At 44.3% G+C, this 22847-nt stretch overlaps 1 protein-coding gene across 8 annotated transcripts; it reads left to right on the top strand.

Moving 5' to 3' along the window:
- The first annotated feature begins 10266 nt into the window (after positions 1–10266).
- Positions 10267–22847, top strand: LSM14B (LSM family member 14B). Of its 8 annotated transcripts, none has more exons than XM_062008907.1 (10): positions 10267–10565; positions 15243–15406; positions 15761–15824; positions 16346–16462; positions 18240–18410; positions 18511–18609; positions 19626–19787; positions 19946–20099; positions 21074–21253; positions 21599–22847. In XM_062008907.1, exons 1-9 carry the CDS (start codon positions 10445–10447, stop codon positions 21243–21245), a joined length of 1224 nt encoding a protein of 407 aa, XP_061864891.1. In that variant the 5' UTR covers positions 10267–10444; the 3' UTR covers positions 21246–21253; positions 21599–22847. The 8 variants fall into 8 exon arrangements, with proteins under 8 accessions (XP_061864891.1, XP_061864889.1, XP_061864892.1 ...); XM_062008905.1 differs by having other exon boundaries at positions 15761–15896; positions 21347–22847; XM_062008904.1 differs by having other exon boundaries at positions 10268–10565; positions 15761–15896.

Below are 22847 nucleotides of genomic sequence, written 5' to 3'. Positions count from 1 at the left end.
AAAATATTACCCTGCCAGGGATGATGTCAACAATATACCCTTAGACAAGCTAAAGGGTATACTTATACAACAGATATTCCAGTTCTGGAGTCTTTTGTGCCCTCTTGACTCAGAGTTGTTCTAGTTCTTCCTTGAGCTTTGCAGCATCATTCAATATCTAACATTCTCTCCACTAGTCCTCACTGTTTTACTTTTCTGAGCAGTGCAGATCACTTTTTCCTCCTCTACTCTTCTAGATTCCATTCCTCTACCTCCCAGCAATTTAAAAAACAACAGACAAATTGGTCTGTGCCTTCAGACAAAGCTTGGTGGTCTGCTATAGTCAGAAGGCAGCTTCTGTTCCACTTACAGCTCTGTCCAGCTTTGTACATGACATACAGTAATGGCCACTCTGGTCACTCTTGAGAGTGAGGATCATTTCACTGGAGATGTAAAGGACACAGAAAATTTCCTTGTCTATGTCAATATACTAACTGTTGTCTTGTCACTGATAATGCTGTATGTGCTGCTGTGCACTGCTTCCTCATATCTCTAATACTGTTTTGTATGTTGGGTGCAGGCAAGAGCCAGAGGAGCTGGGAACCTTTTTGCCCCATCACAAAGAGTTTTTACTGGATGCTTATTTAAAATTGACCAGTTATGGCAATCGATGTTATCCTCTTTCTTTATATGCTTCCCTCTGCTCACCCCCAAAACTGCATAAAAATAAATGAAAGAACTGAAAATAAATCTTCATTGTGTTCATACTTGGTCAATACCAAGACCAGATACAGTTAATGCCACATAAGTCATGAAACAGCAGTTGCTGCAAATGAAATATTTGTCCTATGGAATTTGACAGGCATCTGTTTTATCACAATACCTAGAGACCATAAGTTATAGGAACACAGCCAGACCCGTTCTATGTCCCTTGTGTCTCTACCTAAATCATTCAATAGCCCCAAGGCACCCCTCTTTTAAAAAAGAGGACTTATTTAAAAAGAGGATTGTGTGTGTGCGCCTGAATATATGCATTTTATCTCAATGGTAAGAGATGTCAAATGAACCTAATGGAATGAAAAGTTGGTAAAACTTTAAGCATGTCTTCAACTCATAGGTCAAAATCCAGATTCTTGTAGATTCGAACAGGAAGAATAATCACAGGCACAAGCTTTTCTGAAAGTTGTCTTCAGAAGACAAAAATGGCTAAATCATTTTCCCTACTCCATCTCTAGTTCATAGTCTGCCAAATGCTTTTACCAAGCCTTATGGGACGATAGGATTCCTCAGAGCAGCCTGACGCATCTTAGTGACAGTGTAAGGAAAAAAGACATAGAGGACACTGAACTGGAAAGCCAGTGTAGACAGAAGAGGTATGGAAACATCATCACTGAAAGAAAAAAAGGAAAGGAAGTCTAGTATAGGAGATTTGTTTTGGTTGTAAAGAAAGGAGATTGTATCTAAATGTTTTGTGGAATGCAAAAAGTATGTAAGCATGATTTTGTCAAGTTTGGGGGTTTTCTGACTTCTCTGTAATAACTGATTAAAATAAATCATGCTGTAGCTTCTTTATTGAGCTGCCTCAGACTTAATGAAAACACAGCACAAAAGGCTATTACACAAGGGAGTTTTTCTCTGAATTCTCCAGCAGTCTAAAATAGTTAGGGAATGATTCAAGACTACAGGTTATTTTCTTACACTACCTAAAATAATAGTCTCACTATCAGAGACAGAGTTGAAGGACTTGTCCCTATTACTCTAAAGAGCTTTTGCTCATTTTTGAAACTCCAAACAAATCCAACAACTCAATTAAACATGGGATGTGTTCCCACAGTTGACAGAGGAGACTAGTATATGTTTTGAAGCAAATCAGACAAATATTTTCTCTCTCAAAATACAAGATCGGGAAAACTTCCAACACCAAGGAAATGACACACCCAGATGGAGGGTCAGTTTTTTATGTTATTCCTTATGCCAGTTTTGTCTGTATGGGATCACTTCCATTGTCACAGAAGTACAATATTGCCATTGCTATTACTGAATTTTCTAGCCAGGACAGTAAAGCCATCCATTTGTGTAAACTAACCATTTATTAACGATCAGACTAACTGGCAGGCAACAAATATAACATCTTGTTTAGGAAAGATGATTAGTTGGGGAAGCATTAGACAATTTGTATGTTCTTGTGTAAGAATGTCAGATTGTTTTTATGAAACTGAAAAGCTTGTTTCTCTTTATTGATTTCAGCAGAGCAAAAGAGAGAGCAAGTTTCACTGCTCTGTACAGTTTAGTGAGGCTGTAATTTTACTCATTCATTGCTATTCTTTGACATGAAGTAAGTAGAATTATGTACAACTTGGCAGCCTGAAGCCATCCCTTCTACATCTCATCCCCAGCAAGAAGCCATCAAATGTAACATCCTTGTGACTTCAGAAGCTATATGAAGTTGCACAATGGTACATGCATTGCTATGATCATGCTGGCTCTTACCTCTGTACCATTAGCAGCATTTCCACTGACTCAAAGAGAAAAAATAAGTCTGTGCAGAGCCAAGCTGCCCCCTTCCTAAGGCATTCCTGTCATTAAGAGATTCACAGAGAACAGATCTCTTAAACCTCCTGCAGTCTGGCTGCTTTTAGGTACTCCAAACTTTTTTGATTGGGAAGGATCATCTCTTCTACAGGAGCCACACCATCCTCTTTGGTATCTGGGTGGAGTAGTGAACCACCTGCATCACACAGCTACTGAATCACTAACTCTTCCTTGTAAAGACCAGAGTGCATTATTAACCTATTACAGCTCTGATAGTTGTTTGAAAACTCATTCACTGCTGTGTCACTTTGGGCTTCTAGTTCATTCTCTTGCAAATGAAAATGCCAGATTTCTTTCAGTTTAGAAGAAAATAAGATTTTTTTTTTTTAACTCACAACCTTGACTCTACTTGGGGTTCTTTCTGCTTCACCAACATTTAAGATTCTTCTGGCCAGTTTATGCTCTGAGTTACACTTGCATAAAATGTTTTGTTTTCAAAATGTTTTACTAACAACTGTATGTCACAGATGCCTTTAGAAGTTTGTCACACGTGATGTCATGGACAGAGTAAATGCTGAGGATGCTGTTGAGTAAAATGCAGAGCTAAAGATGAAGCTGTGAGGCTCTCTGGAAAAAGTAAACACATTAATATGAATTAAGTGAGAAAATTGAAGTGCCAAATCTCAAACATTATTATTAGGGTTACTTTACAGAACAGAAATGTGGATTAGAAGTGTACTGACTAATAAAGCTGTTGTCATACATCAAGTAATAGAGAAATGAGACATGAAGTACAAATAATGGAAAGGCTTTGGAACAGTACATGTCAGAATTTTCAGATGTGTGTGGAAAGTGTGTACACAAATACTGCCACAGTAAGGAGAAGCATGAGTTAGAACTGACTGGCCACTGAGACAGTGCTCTCTCACCTGAAGATTGATTTACAGTTTGGATTCTAAAATGTGAAGGAGATTAAATGACAGTTTATTGTCATGCAACATAAACCATGTTCTGAAACTGCATTAAAATCCTATTGCTATGAATTACCCTACCATCCTTGGTATCTTTAACCTAAACCTAAATTAAAACCTATCAACTTTAAACTCCAAAGCCTGTTTAGTCTTATTTTAAAAAGTCAAATAACAAACATAAATGAAGAAAACCCCAGCAGATAAAACAATTACTAAGAATTCACATCCTCAAAGACATTTCTGAGAGTTGCCTTTTAAAACAAGGCCAAGAACAATTCAAGCTATGAAAACTGCAGCAGATGTTATGCAGGGAAAGCACAGCGTACTGCCGAGTCCAGGTAAAACGATCTGTTACCTAGCTGGACAGACAGAAGCAGAATCTACCAGTCATTTGTAAAACAGGTGAGTAAAGGGAGATTCATTTCTTTGGCTCAAGAACAGAGTCCACTAGAGAGAATTAATGCAAATGAGGTCTCTGAGTTAAACCACCTAATAAAGGAGCTCTTTGCTCTGTATTCTCAGCCCAGTGATGTGTGTTGTGCTATGATTTGATTTGCACTAACAAGAACCAGGCAGCAGGGTCTTGGTTCAACCCCATTCAAGCCTCAATACCAATGAAATAGTGCTCAATACTGATAGCCTGAATGTGTTCAATAATTTGTAGAGAGAGAAAGAAATACAGAGAGACAAGGAGGAGCTCTTAGAGAAACCCTGCTATCCAGCCTTCTGGAATTTTTGCCAAGCCCAGTTAGTAAAGACAGATTTCTGTACAGCAAAGGGTGGAATGTGCTAGGCTGCAGCATCCAGGGGTCTGCAGTATACAGTGAATACAACTTGTCCTCTCCAAAACATGATATTTTTCTGAAAAGACTGTCCAAAAAGTAATGTAATCAGGCTGTACTCCCATCTGCTCCTCAGTCTCTCCATGGAGAGTACCATCAAGTGTACCAAGTAGGTCAGTTGTGATAGTCTAGTTGTAACTCAGACTCTTCAGTTTAGAAGTGGTTTTAGATCATTGGTTATCACTGCAGCTCTTCAGCCTCTTGGAAAGTTGGACATGAAGCTAAATACACAGCTTTTTATTACCCCAGTTAATGCATTAACCTAAAACCCTTCAGAATCTTTATTTGCAGACTAATTCTCTGCAGCATTTAATCCCTCAAAGACAATTTTTTGCCTCCATTCTCATTTATTATTTTCTATTTACCTTTCAGCATGCTCTTCACCTTTTGCTCACTTCATGCCTGAAAAAACTTTATGAAATCCTGCTTTCCTCCCATCCCCTCCCATCAGTGCATCTGTGAAAAGGATACACAAAGGCTTGCAGCTCACTTCAGCACAACGCTAGTGAAGAAAAAGCAGCCTATGCAGCAAAAAAAAAACCCACCCCAAAACATTCAGAGATTCCTAATAGAAGTTTGTATTTTAGGCTGTGTTTAGTGCTCCCCACTGTCCTAGATAGACAACTATCTCTCTTTATGCCCTAATTATTTCTAAACTTAGGTCTGAATCTTACTCATTTGAATGGGAAATGCCTAAACACCTTTTTTAGAATCTAGGTCTGGCTTGTAAGACTTCATCCTTTGATTTTTGTGACCAAACTGCAAACTTCAGCTCTGTCAACGTTTTTTAAGTTGTATCACATACATTATCCGTTTGCTACCCTTCATGAAAGGATCTCTTAAATTATATGCAGCTTCCACATCCATGAGTAAATCACCACCTAGTTAGTCAGGATAACTTCATGTTGCCATTTGTGACTCAGAATACCCTCAGTATAAAAGGTATTCTCACTTCTCTAACTGCTCCATTCCCCCCTGCTTCAACGATGAAATGAACTGCAGCAGCAGGGAGGATTTTGGGGTGTGTTCTTGGTCTCAGTTCTAGTACTGAGTGTGTTTTCTGCATCTCATTTTCACAGCTCATGGAATAGACACTGGAGTGAACTGATGTGAGTGTGAAAAAGTCTGGAATAGCAATCTGAGCTCACTCGAATGAGATGTTATGCATGTCCAAGATCCTTCAGTTTATAAAAGTAAGTAAATATATGTTCCCTTCTTATTCTGTTGCATTAAAAGTGGCCCAATGACTTCTAACCTCTATAGGTTCAGGTAGTCAAACACAACTTTCATAAGTAGGCCCTGCAGATTCATGAGGTACAAACGGCAAAAACTAGGCAGGTCAGACCAGCACTGTTGGCTTATCCCATAAATTGAAATAGATATATTGAACCTATCAGAAAAAAAAATGAAGAATTCAGAAGTCTGACTGGTATTTTGAATCCCCACATGGTAATTTGAACCTTCCACATGGAAATGCTACAGAAACAGAAAAAAAATCTCCAGCATTTTTTGGTAATTTTGCCATTGGATTTTCACAAATACAAACAGAAATTCTCGTTTTATATTAGAGCAAAGAACTGTCTTGCCATGTAGACAATGACTGATTTAGCAGGGAAAAGAGTAAACCAACTACAGTATGAAAAGTGGTATGCACTGCATGCATGGAGAAAGAAAATGAAGATGCACTATTTTAATGTGACTATTTATAACAAAGCTGGTTAAAAAGTATAGATTAAGAGCCTGTTAAATCTAGTAGGTAATTCAAAATGCTTCTTTTAAAATCTCTATAGCTAAAGCTTAGTCTCAGATACTGACACTATACCTTACAAATACTGCACATCTGTACAAAATATGTTTTCAGCCACATTCATGCAAACATCCTCTCCTTTTATATCAGTATTTGACACAGTTAGAGCACTGAAATAGACAGCAATGCCCAAATGGTGATCTTGCTTTGACACTCACAAACTTTGTGGGTCTGGATAAGAAATTCAAGGTGCCTGTCATTGCATCCTTGTTGGTAAAATGTATCTGGTCTTGCCTTTGTAACGCACTTCGACTGCTGAGAAATGCAGCCGAATAATGCAGATTTATGCAAGTTCCACTAAATTACACAGTCGAGGTACTAATTAAGAGAGCCAATCCCACACAAGCCTAAAACTATGGCATTTTATAAAATATTTCATTTAAATCCAGGAGTTAAATTGACTTTAAGTTTGATATATGGGGGTGGAATGAAAGATGTCAAAATGGAAATGTCTGAGGCGTAGACTCAAAACTGAGAAAAAAAAGAAAGAGGGGAAGGAGAGAGAAGGCAGAACAGTATTACATGTATATGATCTCTGTATTTATTTCTGGAATAAGAAGGAAAACAACACATCTTGTTTTGATGGATTTTGGCTTTTTTTCAGAAGAAATACCTCTTTTCCTGAGATGCAAGACAAACTGATGCATTGAAGTACCATTCCCTATATGCATCATTGTATCTCATCTTCTTAGACTGTGGGAAATGGAGAAATTAATTGTATGAAACTCATTATCTAAATAAAAATTACTAAGTTTTCAATTTTTTCTTCTTGCTCATGTGACTATTTTTTTCTTTCCATTTCCTTATTCCATTCTCCTTCCCTCTCTTCCTTTTACTGTAGTTTCCTTCAGTTGATTTTACAGGAGTTTTTTACTTTATTCTAGTCCCTCTGCTTTTCTTTATTTAGAATAAAACCACTTAGATAGATGGATCCGTTTTTTTCCTTCTCATCTTTCCTACATCTTTTTAATTTCTCCATCTTTTTCTAGTCCCTCCTTCATTCCTGAGCTCTTTTCTCCTACCCATTCCCCACACGAGTACAGAATCAAGTTCCTTACTTGGTGACCCTACCCTCCTTTCCTACAGCTATCCTTTTTTTCTTTAAAATGACTGTTATGTTTCTTCCTCTAAGGCTCACATGATTCTCCTTTCCTTTTTATCATTTGTTTTGTTTGCCACACTCAAATTCAAATCACTGTTCCTCCATTTTCCATTATAGTCTCTCTTTGCCAGCAACTGCAAACACGTCTCACTGTCCCCAACTGCAAGAGGCAATGCCTCAGCAGCCAGTGCCTGGCTCAGTTCTGGAAACTGGAGCTTTACAGATGTCTTTCCAACAGCTGCCTTCTGTCATTAACATTGCCAGATGTCAGTCCAGCTCATATAGACATGGCCATCAGTTGCCACAGAAGTGCTCTGTCACCATCATACATCTCAGAAATTTCCATTGTTGCTCTAAGTCACAGCCTTGTCTTTTAACTGCTATGAAATGTCATTAGATATATTGGTGGTGACCACCCTTAATGCCACTAGTTGCATTCCAACTGCCATGGGAACCTCCTTAGATCTACTAACATAGGTTTTCGTGTAAATGACCTAGCTATGTGGTTATATACTCTGACTGTACCCTTCCTCATCTCCAAAGACCAGTGCTCCAAAATGCTGTTCTGTGAAAGCTGTGTCTGCTGCTGTCATGAGGTGCCACTCTGCTAGGTTTCTTCCTAGCACTATGATGAACTGTAATCGGCTTCTTCACACAAAGCCAAATATTCCCTCTTCATCTGAGGGATGCCCAGGATTGCACACTTGTCATGAATTTACATAGTGAAAGATGCTGCTTCCTTCCCCCTTTCAACACTTAATGGATGAAGAACTGTATTTTTTAGCAGAATAAATAACACTAACAGGGAATTTAAAATGTCAGGTGTCATATTTCTTCTTGCTGATCACTTGTTATCTCTGACTGTTGTCAAACAAGATACTGAGGAAATTCATTACAAGAAGAGTACCTTCCAGAGGCAGGTTGATTTATGGCCATGATGACTATAACTAAAATTCTATATGTTTTCATATCCTTACCAGTGTATAGCTCATGTCACTCTGATGTATTCTTCTTTTTGAACAATCCTTTAATTAGTCTTCTTGTGCGATCCCCATCACTGTATTAATACATGTGATTGTCCTTTTCTCTTTCCTGGTATTTAAAAAGAAATGAAAGGATAAATCAATCATAATACCTTTTGCTGAATATAGAACAGGATACTGGAACTAGAGGTGCTTATGACATTTTGCTGTTCATAAAGAAAGAAACTAGTTGAACTGAAAAACATGGAGGCCCATGTCTAAAAAATTACTGGAAATAAAGAACATCAAGTTAAATACACTGTGGAGTTGGGGAATATAAACCAAAAGGGGGAATGCTGCTTCTCTAGGTTGCCCTGCCTTTACTGACATAATTTTTCCCATTCAAAATAATTATTTGTGACTGCCCTGAACTAAGCATTTTATTATTTCTCATACTATTTTTTCTCCATTTGAACTTTTCACATAGACACTCCTCATACAGGAAAACTAGATGAGTGTTTTCATCAGGTAAGTTTCTAACCAGTAATTTGCCCACTAAAGGGCACTGTTTACTGCAGAAAAAAAAAGGATCTTTTGTTGCTCTGTATAGGTTATACTTAAGGCTGAACTGAGACTCTAAAAAGACTGACTTTAAGAACTTTTTTATTAAAACGTACTGTTTGCCTAATTAATTTATATACAATAATTTATTTTTAGCAACTCTCTCTCTGGTAGAAGCATGAAAAGAGAAAGACTGCCCATGTATGTCCATAAGAGAATGGCAAAGAAGGCCTCTTCTCTGTTCAAATGGAGTGATCAGTTCTCTGGGCTGTACAAGCAGCATGAAGAGTAGCGCTATAAAATACGTAAGGTCACAGGGCAGACAGCTCGGGACATTTGGAGAACTGCTCTCTGAGGCACAGTGCACAAGGAAGCAGGTCATCCTGACATGAGGATAAACCAGTGGGCTGCATACTAGTGTGTCGCTGTTGTATCACTGATGGGAGACATGTAACCAAGGCATGGGCACACGCAGCTCCTGCAAACCTCTTTGCACTTAGACAATGGCTCCCACTGTATTGTCTCCAGCTGCTATTTTGAATCTTATTAATTTGTGTCATACAAATTAGTGAGATTTGTGCACTCTGACCTGCTGCCCCAAATGTAACTGCCCTGCCTGATCCCCATCCACCCTCACATTGGTTAGTGACTTCACCTCCTGCAACTATGTCTGCCAGATGCTACCGGTTGTCTCTCATTGACCCGCAGATGGCTGAGGAGCCCGAGGAATCCCAGGAGACGCTGCACTGAAAGATTCATTCCCCAGCTGCGGCCTAGCATTGTGGTCCCTCTGTCACGACGTGACTTGCTGCCATCAGAGCGGGGAGTCCATCCCGCCTGGCCTGCAGAACAAAGGCGCGGTGTGCGCCTCACGGCCTCGGCACGCACCGAGGGCTCTTCCAGCACCAAACCAGGCTCCTCAGCTGCACGGCACCGGCGGGAGCAAGACGGGCTGGGGCACGAGGCGGCCATTCCTGCTCTTGTCAGAGCAGCATCCGCGGGAAGCCTCGGAGCAGCCTCTCCGCTGAGGAACCCCCGGGGTGCCTGCCAGGGAGCCGCGTGAGCTGAGGCGGCGGGCGGCCCTGAGGGCGGGAAAAGCTTCCCTCACAGCCCAGCTCGGCGGGGGGCGTACACGGGGCGAGAGTGATCCTTCCCCCTGCCACGCATTACGTGACACAACCCCCGCCACACGGTGAGCGGCGGGTGCCACCCGGCTGGCCGCTGTCAGTACCGCGGCGCGGCGAGTGCGGGCGGCGGAGCCCGGCTCTGCCCTCAGCGGTGGCGCCGCGCGGGAAGGGCGCTCGCGCTCGCCCCGCCCCACCCGGCTCCGCCCCGCCCGCCGCGCACGTGGCAACCTCGCCTGGCGCGGTCACGTGACACGAGCCGTGCGCTTCACTCCCCCCCCCCCGTCCCTCCGCGCCTGACCCTGTCTCCCGTCTGGTCAATAGCGGGCGGCTGCGGCGCATGCGCGCACGAGCCGCAGCACGCCTCCGTCCTGCCCCCTCCCAGCCCGTCTCCCTCCGCCCTATATAAGGCGGGCGCGGCGGGGCTCCCGGCTCCGCAGTGTGCGTGGGCGGGCGCGGCGGCTCCGCGCTGTGGTGCGGCGACCCGCGCGGCCTCCTCCTTCTCCCCTCTCTGCAGCCCGGCCCGGCGGCGGCCCTGCCGCCGCTGCCGCCGCCGCCGCCGCCATGAGTTCGGGGACCCCTTACATCGGCAGCAAGATCAGCCTGATCTCCAAGGCGCAGATCCGCTATGAGGGCATCCTCTACACCATCGACACCGAGAACTCTACCGTGGCGCTGGCCAAGGGTGAGGCGGCGCGGCGGGGCCCTCCCGGGGGGGTGGAGGGGCTGCTGCGGGCGGCCCTGTCGCCGCTGCCGCGGCCCGGCGCTCGCGGAAGGGACGCGGGGGGCCCTCCCGCCTCGCCCACTGTCTCCGTTCCCTGAACAATGAGCCCGGCCTGGGTGAGCAGCGGGCAGAGCCCGCCCGCCCTGAGGGGCTGCGGTGGGGCCGCCTGCGGCCCGGACGGGGTGCGGGGAGCTGCAGGGCGGCGGGGTTGGAGCCCTGTGGCTTCGGCGCTGCTGGCTTTCCGTGAGTCAGCATTTGGGAGGCCGCTCCGCGGAGCGGGGACAGGCGCGGGCCACGGCGGGGGTGCGGTGCCCCCGCGGAGCGACGCTTCGCTCCGGCGGGGCGGGCAGGGCCCGGGATGCTGAGGAGCCCGTGGCTTTCACGGGAAGTTACCAGTCCCCTGAAGAGGAGGAATTGCTGCCAGCAATGCTGGCTCCTCATACTATTGTCGGAGCCAAAAAGGGTGATGGTCTGTATCGCTGTTCATGGGTTGATTCCCCGGCAGTATCTCGGTGCTTGGCCTGAGCAGGGCCCAAGGACTGTGCTGGGGAAAAGAGACTTGCCGTTGATGTGCCTTTGTTCCTTTGCCGATCAATAACTGGGCTCACCTCAGGTGAAGAGGGTGAGAACTGGTGTACAAAGCGCCGTGGGCTATCTGCACGTGGGTCTGTCTCTTCCTACCGTACAGGCTGCTCATCAAGGCCTTGCATCTTGTTTCCCTGTAGAAAGTGTGATCTTTATCTTAAACGGTGTCATTTGGATTGAGTTGTCACCTATGCTGGGCACTCCCGTGTTTACTCTCCGAAAAAACTCTTGTTTAGTCTCTCAAGATACTATTTCTGTACCACTTGTAACGTTCAACTCATATACATCAGTATTACCTTTGCCTCAGTTTTGTTCCTTCCCTGTTCTGGGAAGTTCAAACTTTCTTTGTTGCCTTTAGCAATCCATAAAGACTGTCTACAAACCAAACATCTTTTGTTTCAAAAGACTATCTGCTGGCATGAGATGCTGTCTTGCCTGATTCTCAACTATCCTCAAGGCAGCCTATGCTACAGTGTTTCCTCAGTGTAATGATGTTTATGTGCTGCTGGACATGAGTCTCTGACAGCTATTCATGTATATTCTGAGGTTAAATGCAAGTTTGCACAAATTCTATTTTATTCTAGACGAAGAGCTGTATGTTTAAGTGTAGAAATGGATCTGTCAGTGTTGGTGTTTCACTCAAAGTAATGGAGAGGCTGCAGGAACAGCAATTTCTGCTGTATGTGCAGAAGGATCTTCACTTTTACCCAGCGGCAAGTAGAGATGGTTTCTCATGTAGTTCTGGCTTCCACATAGCACTTGCTACTTTGGGGCTGAAGTGATACCTTTCAAGGGCATGTGTGATTGAAGTGCTTTATGGTGTGAGAAAGAACTGCCAGAAATCTTATACATAGAATGTTCTTGTATTTATTGATCTCTTAGTGTTCAGTTTGGATGAACTGGAATGCCTAAGAAGCGGTTGTTAAAATAGACAGACAATACGGTTTTCCCCACTTAAAGTGCTACTCTATCAACTTCTTGGTACAAAGCTCTGCTTTTCACTTTAGCTCAGGGCTAAAAGTTAGATAATTGATATCAAAATTAGTGTCAGATTTATGAACATAGCAATAACATTGTTGTCAGTGACAGCAGTGTCAACCCTGTGCTTTGTGGGGGACAGTGGTTTAAAACACTTGATCTCTGAAGGATTAGAAGAACCATGTATTCCTGATGTACAGCTGAAGTTGTCAGGAGAGCAAATAAGTTGTTACTAAGGCCTAGATCGTACTGTTCATGGCTCAGAACTTCAGTATGTAATGTAAGTTCTGTTCTCTTGGCTTATATTATCCAAGTGATAGAAAAAAGAGTTCAAAGAGACCTCAGGAATGAATCCAGTTCAGCCTCTTACTTGAAACAGGGCTGACTTGAATTGATTTCTATTTGATTCCTGTTATATTTTGATACATGCACAATGTCTTAAACACTGGATAAGGAGTTTCTATGTCCTTAATTATGCACTGCAAGAAAGTTGCCTGTCTTGTTAGATGCTGAACTTAAATGGCAAACAAAGGAAGCTTAAGCCTGTTGCTGTTCTGTTGGCAGTGAACACAAGAAACTTAGTCCCCCTTCTGTAGGAGTCTGAAGAAACTAAAGCTTTTGAACAAGAAATATCCATGTAAGCTCTGCTTTCCAGACATCCAGTCACCCTTGTTATGTTTCCCGACTGTTCAAAGGTCTAACCCAATAGAGCCCTGCACATGTGTACCAACTGTGTTGTAGAACACTAGCTGCAGCACGGAGTGGGATTGATTTCCTTTTCATCTGTGAGCAATGGTCACTGTAACTCTTCATGGGAGACAGCCCTTCAAGACCTCTGCAGAAGCTTAGCTGTACTTTGTGATGTGACAGAAACTGTAACACCCTTAAAATACAGGGACAGGTGTGCTCAAACCCTAGAGCCCTCTCAGATACCCTCACTGCAACAAAGACATACATTTCCATCTTTTTGGTTGGAAATCTTGGGACCAGCCAACTAAGAGGCTGCCTGGCCATTTGTGGGCTTTGTGGCCATGTGGTTCTCCATGTGGAAGCTGACAGGCTGATCCTGGTTCTCAGAGAAGTTCTCCAAGCTAGCCATGGGATTCATCAGTAGTCCTGGATAGCTTTAGTGTGTCTTGCCATGAGCTGTGTGCTGTAACAATCTAATCTCGAGCAGCAAAATCAGTGATATGGTTCTGGTGTAAAAGGCCATAAGCCTTGCCTTTAGTTTATCATCTGTTTCTAGGTGACTAGGTTACAACTGTAATGTGACTCAACAGCAGCTGGAGATCTAAAATAACTTGGAGAGGTGCTTACACCCCAGGAACTAATGGAAGACAGTCATTCAGAGGAAGTGGGAGCTTGTCCTTGCACCTGTTAAGATTCGCTTCCAGTTAGGTGTAAGCAGAGGTGCTAACCACCATCCATGTGATAGGGATGAAGTTTGTCATTGACCTGGAGCTTTCTGTTCCTCGTGAGCTCATGGGCTTGCTGAACAGAAGTGAAGGCTGCTGCCTGATTGAGGAAACCATCTGGATATATTTTTCATCTCAGAACTATTGATGAGTCTACAACCATCAGTGCTCCTAGTAAGTTACAAGCAGTGCACACAGGGCTCGAGTGAATCTACTTTTTGCTGCCCTCTTTCTGGGGAAGCTGTAGTGCCCTCTGGTCCCCTGTGGCCCGTGTGACAGGATTGTCTGTGCCTGTAGCTTTCCAGTTGTGCAGTGGGAGTGACAACAGGCTGGCATCTCACCACAGGCACTGCAGGAATTGTGATATGTCCTGGCAGAGGTTGAGTAGTTCTGTAGTAACCTGTTAGAAGCAATTAATGCAGATCCAACATAGAATGCTTGTGTTGCCAGAAAGCACACATCAAACCAGCATGTACTGATTCTTATCCGAACTGGTAAAGCTTCACAAAGACAGAAAACAACTAGTAAATTCAATGAGCTTCTGCAACTTGTGGTCAAAATGTCTGTGTAGGTAGACCATGCTTGTTCTCAAGCCCATTTCAAGCTTTCATCTGTCAGTCTGATGTAACTGTTACCTATTTTCCTTCACTAACAACCTTTGTAAGTCTGAGTCTAACTTCCTATTTAATGGCTCAAATTAATTTATGCTTCTACCTGGTAGCTGCCACATAAGTCAAATGCAGCCTTTTTTCCACTCTAGTGTATAACATCACTGGTTAGTACCTGTTCTGACAGCTGAGACTAGTGTGTACCACCACTGGTTAGTACCTGTTCTGACAGCTGGGACTAGTGTGTACCACCACTGGTTAGTACCTGTTCTGACAGCTGGGACTAGTGTGTACCACCACTGGTTAGTACCTGTTCTGACAGCTGGGACTAGTGTGTACCACCACTGGTTAGTACCTGTTCTGACAGCTGGGACTAGTGTGTACCACCACTGGTTAGTACCTGTTCTGACAGCTGGGACTAGTGTGTACCACCACTGGTTAGTACCTGTTCTGACAGCTGGGACTCAGTAAAGCTTTGGTAGGCATTGAGTTTTTAGTTTTATCACTAAGATGTTGCTTTGTAAGCAGTGGCATGTTAATCATAAAACCAGTGGCATGGAGTAGAAGGAACTTTAATAGGAAATTCTTGACATTGGTAAAACTTTTCTTCTATCTGTGTAATAAATATATCAAACCAAAGGTGCAAATTTGAGCTCCAAAGCTTTCTAAGACTTTCCCTCTGTGGTTTCGGGGGCCTCTCCTGTGGTCTGCTACAGTGACAGTTGTCTCCAGCTGAATGCTTACAGGGGCTGGGGAGGGAAGTGGGATATGTCAGTACAGCACTGTGGGGAAGTCCTGGGTTTTGGAGTAGGATTCTGCATTCCAGCTGGTCTGTGGTATTTACCTTCACAGCTTGATGTAAACAAAACTGTTTATGCAGGCTGCTGGAAAAGTTGGTGTTTGAGGGAACAGATGTGTTCAACAAGGAGATTCAGGGTTCTGGATGTAACATTTTTGGCAAGTGTTCCAAGAGTGCTTTTTAACTTCATGAATAACTTACACAATGCTGCAGTGGTAATACTGGACTAATAGTGATCTTTCTGCTGCTGAAGTGAGATCGTTTGGTACTGAAGACCGGCCCACAGACAGACCTGCTCCTCCAAGAGAAGAAATCTATGAATACATTATTTTTCGAGGAAGTGACATCAAAGACATCACTGTCTGTGAACCTCCAAAAGCTCAACATACTCTGCCACAAGATCCTGCCATTGTTCAGGTATGTTAGCCTGAAGTGTTGATAGGAAGCTATGATAAAAAGTTGTTGATGAAAGACTTGATTTTTGGTATAAACTTAAAAAAATGCCAGTCAGTGTCTCCAGGAATCTTCAGATTTTTGAAGCATCCTGGATTTTGTTGTAATGTTTAAAATAGCAGCAGCATTAAAGACTTGAGGCAACAAAAGCCAGAGCTAGTTTACCTTGCTGAGAATGCAGGGAAATCATAGAGGCAAACTAACCCTTCTCAGTATTTACTTAAGTTTTAGTAATGCTGCACATGAAGTAGAGAATCACTGCCAAACCAAGTTGACTTCTGGATGCTGTAAATGGAAATGTACTTTGTCTTGTTACAGTCTTCACTGGGCTCTGCCTCTACATCATCCTTTCAGCCACATGTGCCTTACAGCCCATTTAGAGGTATGCCACCTTACAGCCAGCTTGCTGCCAGCTCTTTACTTAGCCAGCAGTATGCAGCTTCGTTAGGTTTAGGTAAGTAAAAACTTTACTTGCTAGAATAAAGGTACAGTCCTTGTGTGCAGATACCATGAAATCAAGTAACAGTAACTCCTACTGAATTCCTCACCAAGTGTCAGGCTGCAAGAAGTAGTGAATAAGCAGCTAACGACTTTGTGTGATGATCCTATTGCCAGGAGGCCAGCCTTGCCTTTCACTTACACACACACATGAAAGAAAGAAACAAACTAAACAGTTAAAGTTTCTTTCTGAAAGAAATGTTGAGGCCAGTTCCTTTCGAACCTCCTCTATCTTAGATGTACCTCACATGTAAAAAAACTTGTATTCCCAGAGAGAACTGTAAATAATCTGCTCTAATGCTGTTCTAGAGATTCTTGTATCTCCTTCCAAGTCCTTCAGATATTTCACTACCTTGTATCTTATCCATATCTATTTGCTTTCTCTTCTTCCCTCTATCTCTTTAGAGAAATTGGTAAGCCCTCCAGCATCAGCAGCTGCTTCCAGCCCTAGTTCTTCTCCGTCTCCACAACCTGTTTCAGAGCCTGACATGTCTTCAGAGCCCCATCAGCTCTCTTCCAAGGGTAACAGCAGTTTGAGGACTCCAAATATTTGGAAGAACTGCATGGCACTTGCAAACACTCTGTTGTTTTTAACCCCTCCCAGAATGATAGCGTTTACATGGGTAATGATAGTAGAACTAGTTTGTTCTCAGCTGTTTTTGCCTTTTACCTGAAGTATTCCTCCTGTCCTAGAAGTATCAATTAGAGAGACAGGAAAAAGAATGAGTACATGACAGCTGATCCTCTTGTGTAAGTATCAGGAGAAGGCTGATGTTTAGGGATGCTGGTGTGCTGCATCCTGTCCAGGAACATGTGTCACTTTAGAGACTGGCTGAGGAATTAATTAGTGTTTCTTGGAAAGAGAGGCACCCTGCTGAAATTGTGGGTGGCCTTGCTGTTAGAGACATAAGGTTGATAGAAAATGCGAGAGTATTGCTGTAACTGAGGAAATATCAGGATGGATTTCATGGAGGAAGGGCCACAGGTATCTTGCCAAGCCTCCCAGTTATGCATGACTAACAGGGAGCAATTCCTGGGATGTGGTGAGTGGATAGTGGATAGTTCTGGGTGCTTGCTTCTTTGTGTAAAACTTTTAAACGAGGTTGAGTAGAGATACTAGACTGACCACTCTCAGAGCAGAGAGACCAGGTGCAGCCTGCATTTAAACATGGTAATTAGTTTCATCTGTTTTTAACTTGAGCATGTATGCTTGTGTTGGCATGAAACTGTTTTTGCTTACTCTCTGGTTTTGGCCATCTATCTGTAGATGCTTTCTCAGTATTCTGGCAAAGCTTTGAAACTTTATCATGTTAAACTTGCACAGCAGCCTTGTCCTACTAAACAATCCCTAGGATACATCTGTCTTCCTTGCAAGTCTTCCAGGTGTACATTAACTGTGAACCTGCATGATGTTTCCTACTGAGTATGTCTCATGGGGACTTGGGTGACCCAGAAGTGTCAGTGGCTTGTTCTGTGTGTACTCTTCAGCTTTTCCCTTTTCTTGCTCTTAAGTATACTCAGTTAAAGTTTGCTTCCAAGCAGTTCTTATGCATAACTCCATAAACCTGTAGTACTCCAAAACTTCTAATTAAATCTAGAATGCAGTGTTTCTTCTGAGTACTGAAGCCTGTCACTTTTTAACATAATTGGTGTAAGGTATACCAAACCATGAAAAGTGTTTACATGTTTTGTAGTGTGAATAAATAAGCCTGGATGGAAGAGCAACAGAAGTCTTGGTAACACTTTGGCCTTGACCAAGAAGGAATTTAAAAGGGTAACTTTGAGATCCTGGTCTGGTTTCAGGTTTTCTTTGTCTGAAAGCTAACAATGAGCAATGAAGTTGAAGGACTTCTAAAGGCAGCTTGCAAAATGGGATACAGTTGAGGTGGTAAAGCTTTTTTGACTAAAGTGGGGAAGCTGTCTTAAGCAGTTTCCAAACGGTGGATTTTTGCTTCAGATTTCAAGTATCCTGTAAAAATCCTCCATAACCAAGGATACACCTAGAAATTAGATAGAGGTATAAGCTAAGAGGCTGACCTGACTTGTTTATCTCATGTGTGTCTAACTGGTTTAAGGAAATAATTGGGCATATTTGCTGCTTTTAAAGCTCTGGATTGAGAGCCACAACTCGTGTGGCAGTAGTGCCTTCCCCACTGTATCTGCCACATACACGTGGTGCGTGGTGACAAACACTCGAGGCTTTGGGTAATTCTCGACCAAGCAGTTTGTGTAGCAGCGGGCAGGGTCTGAGCAGCGCTGGCACAGCTCAGAGGGACTAACTCTGGGGGATTTTTTCCAGGTGCTGGCTTTCCTCCTGTGCACCCAGTCCGCAAGAGCCCCATGGTAGAGCAGGCTGTGCAGACAGGCCCTGTGGACAACATGAATGCCCAAAAGCCACCCCCAGTGAAAGTCACTCCAGGGGTTCAGCGCACTGGACGGCAGGTTCCTCAGGGCAACAGTAAGACCAATGGTATGTACGTGTCGCTTGGTGTGGGTGCTGGTTTGAGGCATCCTTCAAAGGTGCATAGCAAGACTAAACTGTTTTGGCTTTGTTCCCCTGCTCCTTGAAGTTTATCCTTCTTGTTTGGTAGATACAGTTCAGGCAGCCCCTGTGCAAACCCAAGGACAGGTGAATGATGAAAACAGAAGACCTCAAAGGAGAAGATCGGGTAGGTTAACCTGCCACTAACCAGTCGTGTTGGCCTAGGAAGGCAAATGCTGTTAGTGCCAGGGAAAGACTATTAAGACAGAAAATTGAGAGCAGAATAAAGCTGGGTAGAACTTTGGTGATCCAGAGATGCTTCCCTAACAGAACAGCTCCTGGAGTCACATAAGTTCAGAACATTTCAAGGACAGACTTCTAGTGTCTTTCTAGGAGCTTGGAGGTATGTTAGAAAAATGGTGCTATGAGCTGGCAGCAGCAAATAGATTCTTCTGCAACCTGAGGTGTGTTTTACTGGGAAGGGCAGCCTGATCAGAATTTTCAGAGCTCTTCTAACCAAGAGGAACTATGGAGCCCCTGCTTTTATACAGTAGGGGTCTTATCCCAAGACTGCAGGTTAAACATGGCTCAAAAGAAGGTCAAGTTAAATTCAAACAGATACTTCTGCCCAAGCAAAATGGGAATAGGCAAGATATAAAACTCAGAGGTCTTCAAATTAACTTGCCTGAGGGCAGCACCGTGGAAGGGATTACAGCTTTTCTGAAGAGCACTTGGTGGTGTCTTGGTTGGAAAGCACAAGCTGTACCAAGCCCAGGCTCCCTTGGTGGGGAGATGAGCCTTGAGGGGATTTTCTGAAACCAGTGACTTGCTGCTCTTTGCCTTCATCACAGGTCTGTAGACAGCTTAGAGTACCGTGCTTGCAGAGGAATAACAGGGAAGAGTTTTCCCTGCTTCCCTCAGCTTTTATTGGTACAGTAGGTGTTCTGATTTCCTCTCCTCACACAGGAAGGAGAGCTGGGTGTGCTCTCTTTTAATGGCAAGACTGACATCCAGGAATGCTTTTCAGAAAGTGAAAGTGTTGCTGTAATAAACCTTCCGCAGCCAAGGTCAGAAGGAAGTGTGGCCTAACCACAGGACTGGAAGCCAGAAACTCCCAAGTTCTAAGCCTGGTTTCCTCTGCTCTTGGGCAAGTCATGTAACCTCCTTGTGTGTTACCAAGTGTTTGAACTCTCCTGCTTTCAGGAAACAGGAGAACCAGAAACCGTTCTAGAGGACAAAACAGACCAACTACTGTGAAGGAAAATACAATAAAGTTCGAAGGTGACTTTGACTTTGAAAGTGCAAATGCACAATTCAACAGAGAGGAACTTGATAAAGAATTCAAGAAGAAACTAAACTTTAAAGGTTTGTGGCTTCATTAAGTCTGAATTGCTGAGCTAGTGGTAAACACTGCATAGACAGAGCTGTTCTGAGAAACTGCATGGTTACGTGTTTGAGGGAGCAAGAGCACGGAGGGCTCTTCAGGATGCATCAGGAAGTGTAATATGTTTTGTTATCTTCAGATGACAAAGCAGAGACGGGGGAAGAAAAAGGGGACCCTGGAGTGGCAACTCAAAACAACGATGGGAACACAGAGGAGGACCTTCTGGGACCCAACTGCTATTATGATAAATCCAAGTCCTTCTTTGACAACATTTCTTCAGAGCTGAAGTCTAGGTGAGTATTGTCTAAAGCCTCGTGTTCTTCGTGCAGTTTTAGGCAGGGAATTGCAAACAGAATCCAGATCACATAGCTGAATTATTCTAAAGCCTTAGAATGCAAGAAAGTCATCACAACAGTCTTTAGAATGGAGTGTTGCCATGTGCTGGGTGGCACGTGAGGGAGATGAACCAAGTGTTGTGCAGTGGGAGCAAACAAAATGCAAGGATTTTACCTGATGCTGCTGCAGCTGACTGAAGTGTGATACAGGAATTTCCAGTTCTGTTTCCTAGTCCTGACTTTGAACCCATTGATTTTAAACAAATTTCTTATCTCATTCGTGGGAGGAGGCATCAGGGTCATGCAGTGCTGAAGATGGTGCAACTTGCAGAGAGGAGCAAGCTAAGCCTGGAGCTTGGGCAGAGAGGAGATCAGGAAACGTCTGGGGAAGTGCTTTAAGTTACATGTTGGGAATATTAAGACACCTTCAGTATCAGAAGTGGGAGACGGCATTAGCAACTGCCTGGGGAAGTCAGACATCCCTGTGGTGTCAGTATGGGAAATTCCCTTGGTCACTTTTCTCCCTTCAGCAAAGCTTCCTGGGCTTTGAGGTCTGTAGGATTCGGGGGGCTCTGTGAAGGAGGAACCACGCTGTAGAGCTGCCTCAGCTCTGAAAGGGCCCCTCCACTCCCTGAGGAGGCTTCACTGCACTCATGAGTTAGTAGTTGTCAAGAAACAAGGCAGGGTTCAAAATGCCAGGGTTCAGTCCTTCCCTAGGCCCATCTTTAGCCTCCCAGTATGAAGGTGGCTGACAGCAGCACCCAGCTGTCATTTCCCAATCCGTGCTTAGCGGGGGATTTGTGTCAGGGAGTGTGTGCCGCAGCTGGCTCCTGCTGCAGTTTGGTGCAACAAAGCAGGGTGCTGAAGCTCCCTGGCTCACCCAGTTGGTGGCTGTTCCATGTTACGTGCACTCTGAACACAGTCCTGCTCAGTTCCAGGCGCACCACGTGGGCTGAGGAAAGGAAGCTCAATACAGAGACGTTTGGAGTGTCTGGACGGTTCCTTCGTGGCCGCAGCTTCCGTGGTGGGTTTCGAGGTGGAAGGGGCAGCGGAGCAGCCAGGAGAAACCAAACCACTCACAGAGCTGGTACTGGCAGAGTGTAACTGCAGAGGCAAGTGGTTTTAGCAAGAATAAGCGCGGTCTCTCAGCCAGGTTTATCTCATTCCTTGCCTGAAGTGCCTGTGCAACCTCTTCTGCTCTCCAGGCTCATGGAGATTTTGAGGACCATTCCTTATTGCACCTGATTGAGCCTTCTAAGTGGTGGAAGGAAAGGAGAGTGGTTTAAACGTGTTCCTTCTCATGCTGACTGTGGTGTTGATTCCTGGGGTTGACCTTCTGTTGGAGCTGAGGCTCTGGCCGAGCGTTTCGGCTGATAACAGGGATGTGAACTTGGCTGCTTTTCTCAGGAGAAGGTCCCCATGATAGCAAATCTAATTGTCTCTTTTCTCCTGAATAGGTTCTAACATCTCTCCTGAGAGGATGAAACTGTATATAGAAAGAAAACAACCGATTGCTGCACTAATGTGGGAGAGGGGTTCATACTGTTTACTGTCTCAGCTCAAGGGACAGAACTTCATGTACTACTGCTTATATTCTGGACTTACTTTGGACCAGCAACTGTCAGCTGGGATGTTCTTTGGAAGAGGGAATGTGTTCAGGGGTACCTTCTTCAGGGTGGCTTTTTTGTTTGTGGTTTTTTTTAAGTGCAGACTAACTCACGTGTTCTTTCTGGGTCTCTCAGAGGCTGCTGTAGTCGAAGTTTCAAGTCAGACTCGTTTTCTGAACCCTGAAGAAGAGAAATCATGCTCTTTTAACATGGAACCAAAGCTCACTTGAAATAAACCAGCTACAACTTGTTTGTTCCGAGTAACCAAATGGATTCTTTGGTGCTGCTGGTCTCGGTGTCGGTGGCAGCCGGTGTGAAGCAGCACTGGCTGTCTGGAAGGACGCATTGCTGGTGCGGAGGAGCTGTGTATATTGTCACTGGGGAATGCTGGCTTGTTGCTCGTGTAGTGGTGTCAGTGTGTACAGCTGCGTGGGCCGCTGCCGCGGGGCGCCGGCTGCCCTGGGGCTGGGGGCTGCTCCTGGCAGGGCGCTGTGGGGACAGGGTGTGTGTCCTGGACGGGGCGGTGAGTGGCCGCCACTGCGCTCGCAGCGAAGCTTTTGGCAGTTGCTGGCTGTCTGGGAAGGAGCGGGAGGCCCCGAGCTCCCCCTGGGTTTGTACCCACGCGTGGGTAGCGCCGGACGCAGCTGGCTCTCTGCGCATGGGCCGCGGGGAACACGATGGGATGCCGTCGTTAAAGCGGGGATGAGAGCCCAGGGAATGAAGCGTAAGGCTGGGCATGTTTCATTTGTTTCCTCTGTACCCCCATACTGTACATAGTTTAGTTGGGTTTTCTTTGGTTTTTAAAGCTGTATGTGGGGCGGGGGCTGGGAGGGAGGGCCGTTTGTTTGCATGAATCGGTGGGTTAAATCGCTTTTGGCATGTGTCCCTTTTTTTTGGTTGGTAGGGAATTCTGTTGAAAAAGCACCTTGATGACTGAACCCCTTCCATAGCTAGAACTTTAGTTATGCATTGACCTAGGTTACTGTAAAAGCTTGGATTTATTTTTGTAGGACTTTATTGCTAAGAATTAGAAGATAGCAGTGGGGCTGCTCTTTGGAGTAATGTAAATTGTAATTATAATAAACATGTACATGTTTCA

Source organism: Colius striatus, chromosome 16 (assembly GCF_028858725.1).
Source record: "Colius striatus isolate bColStr4 chromosome 16, bColStr4.1.hap1, whole genome shotgun sequence".
NCBI classification, from domain to species: domain Eukaryota; kingdom Metazoa; phylum Chordata; class Aves; order Coliiformes; family Coliidae; genus Colius; species Colius striatus.
This window is presented reverse-complemented; position numbering and strand designations above follow the sequence as displayed.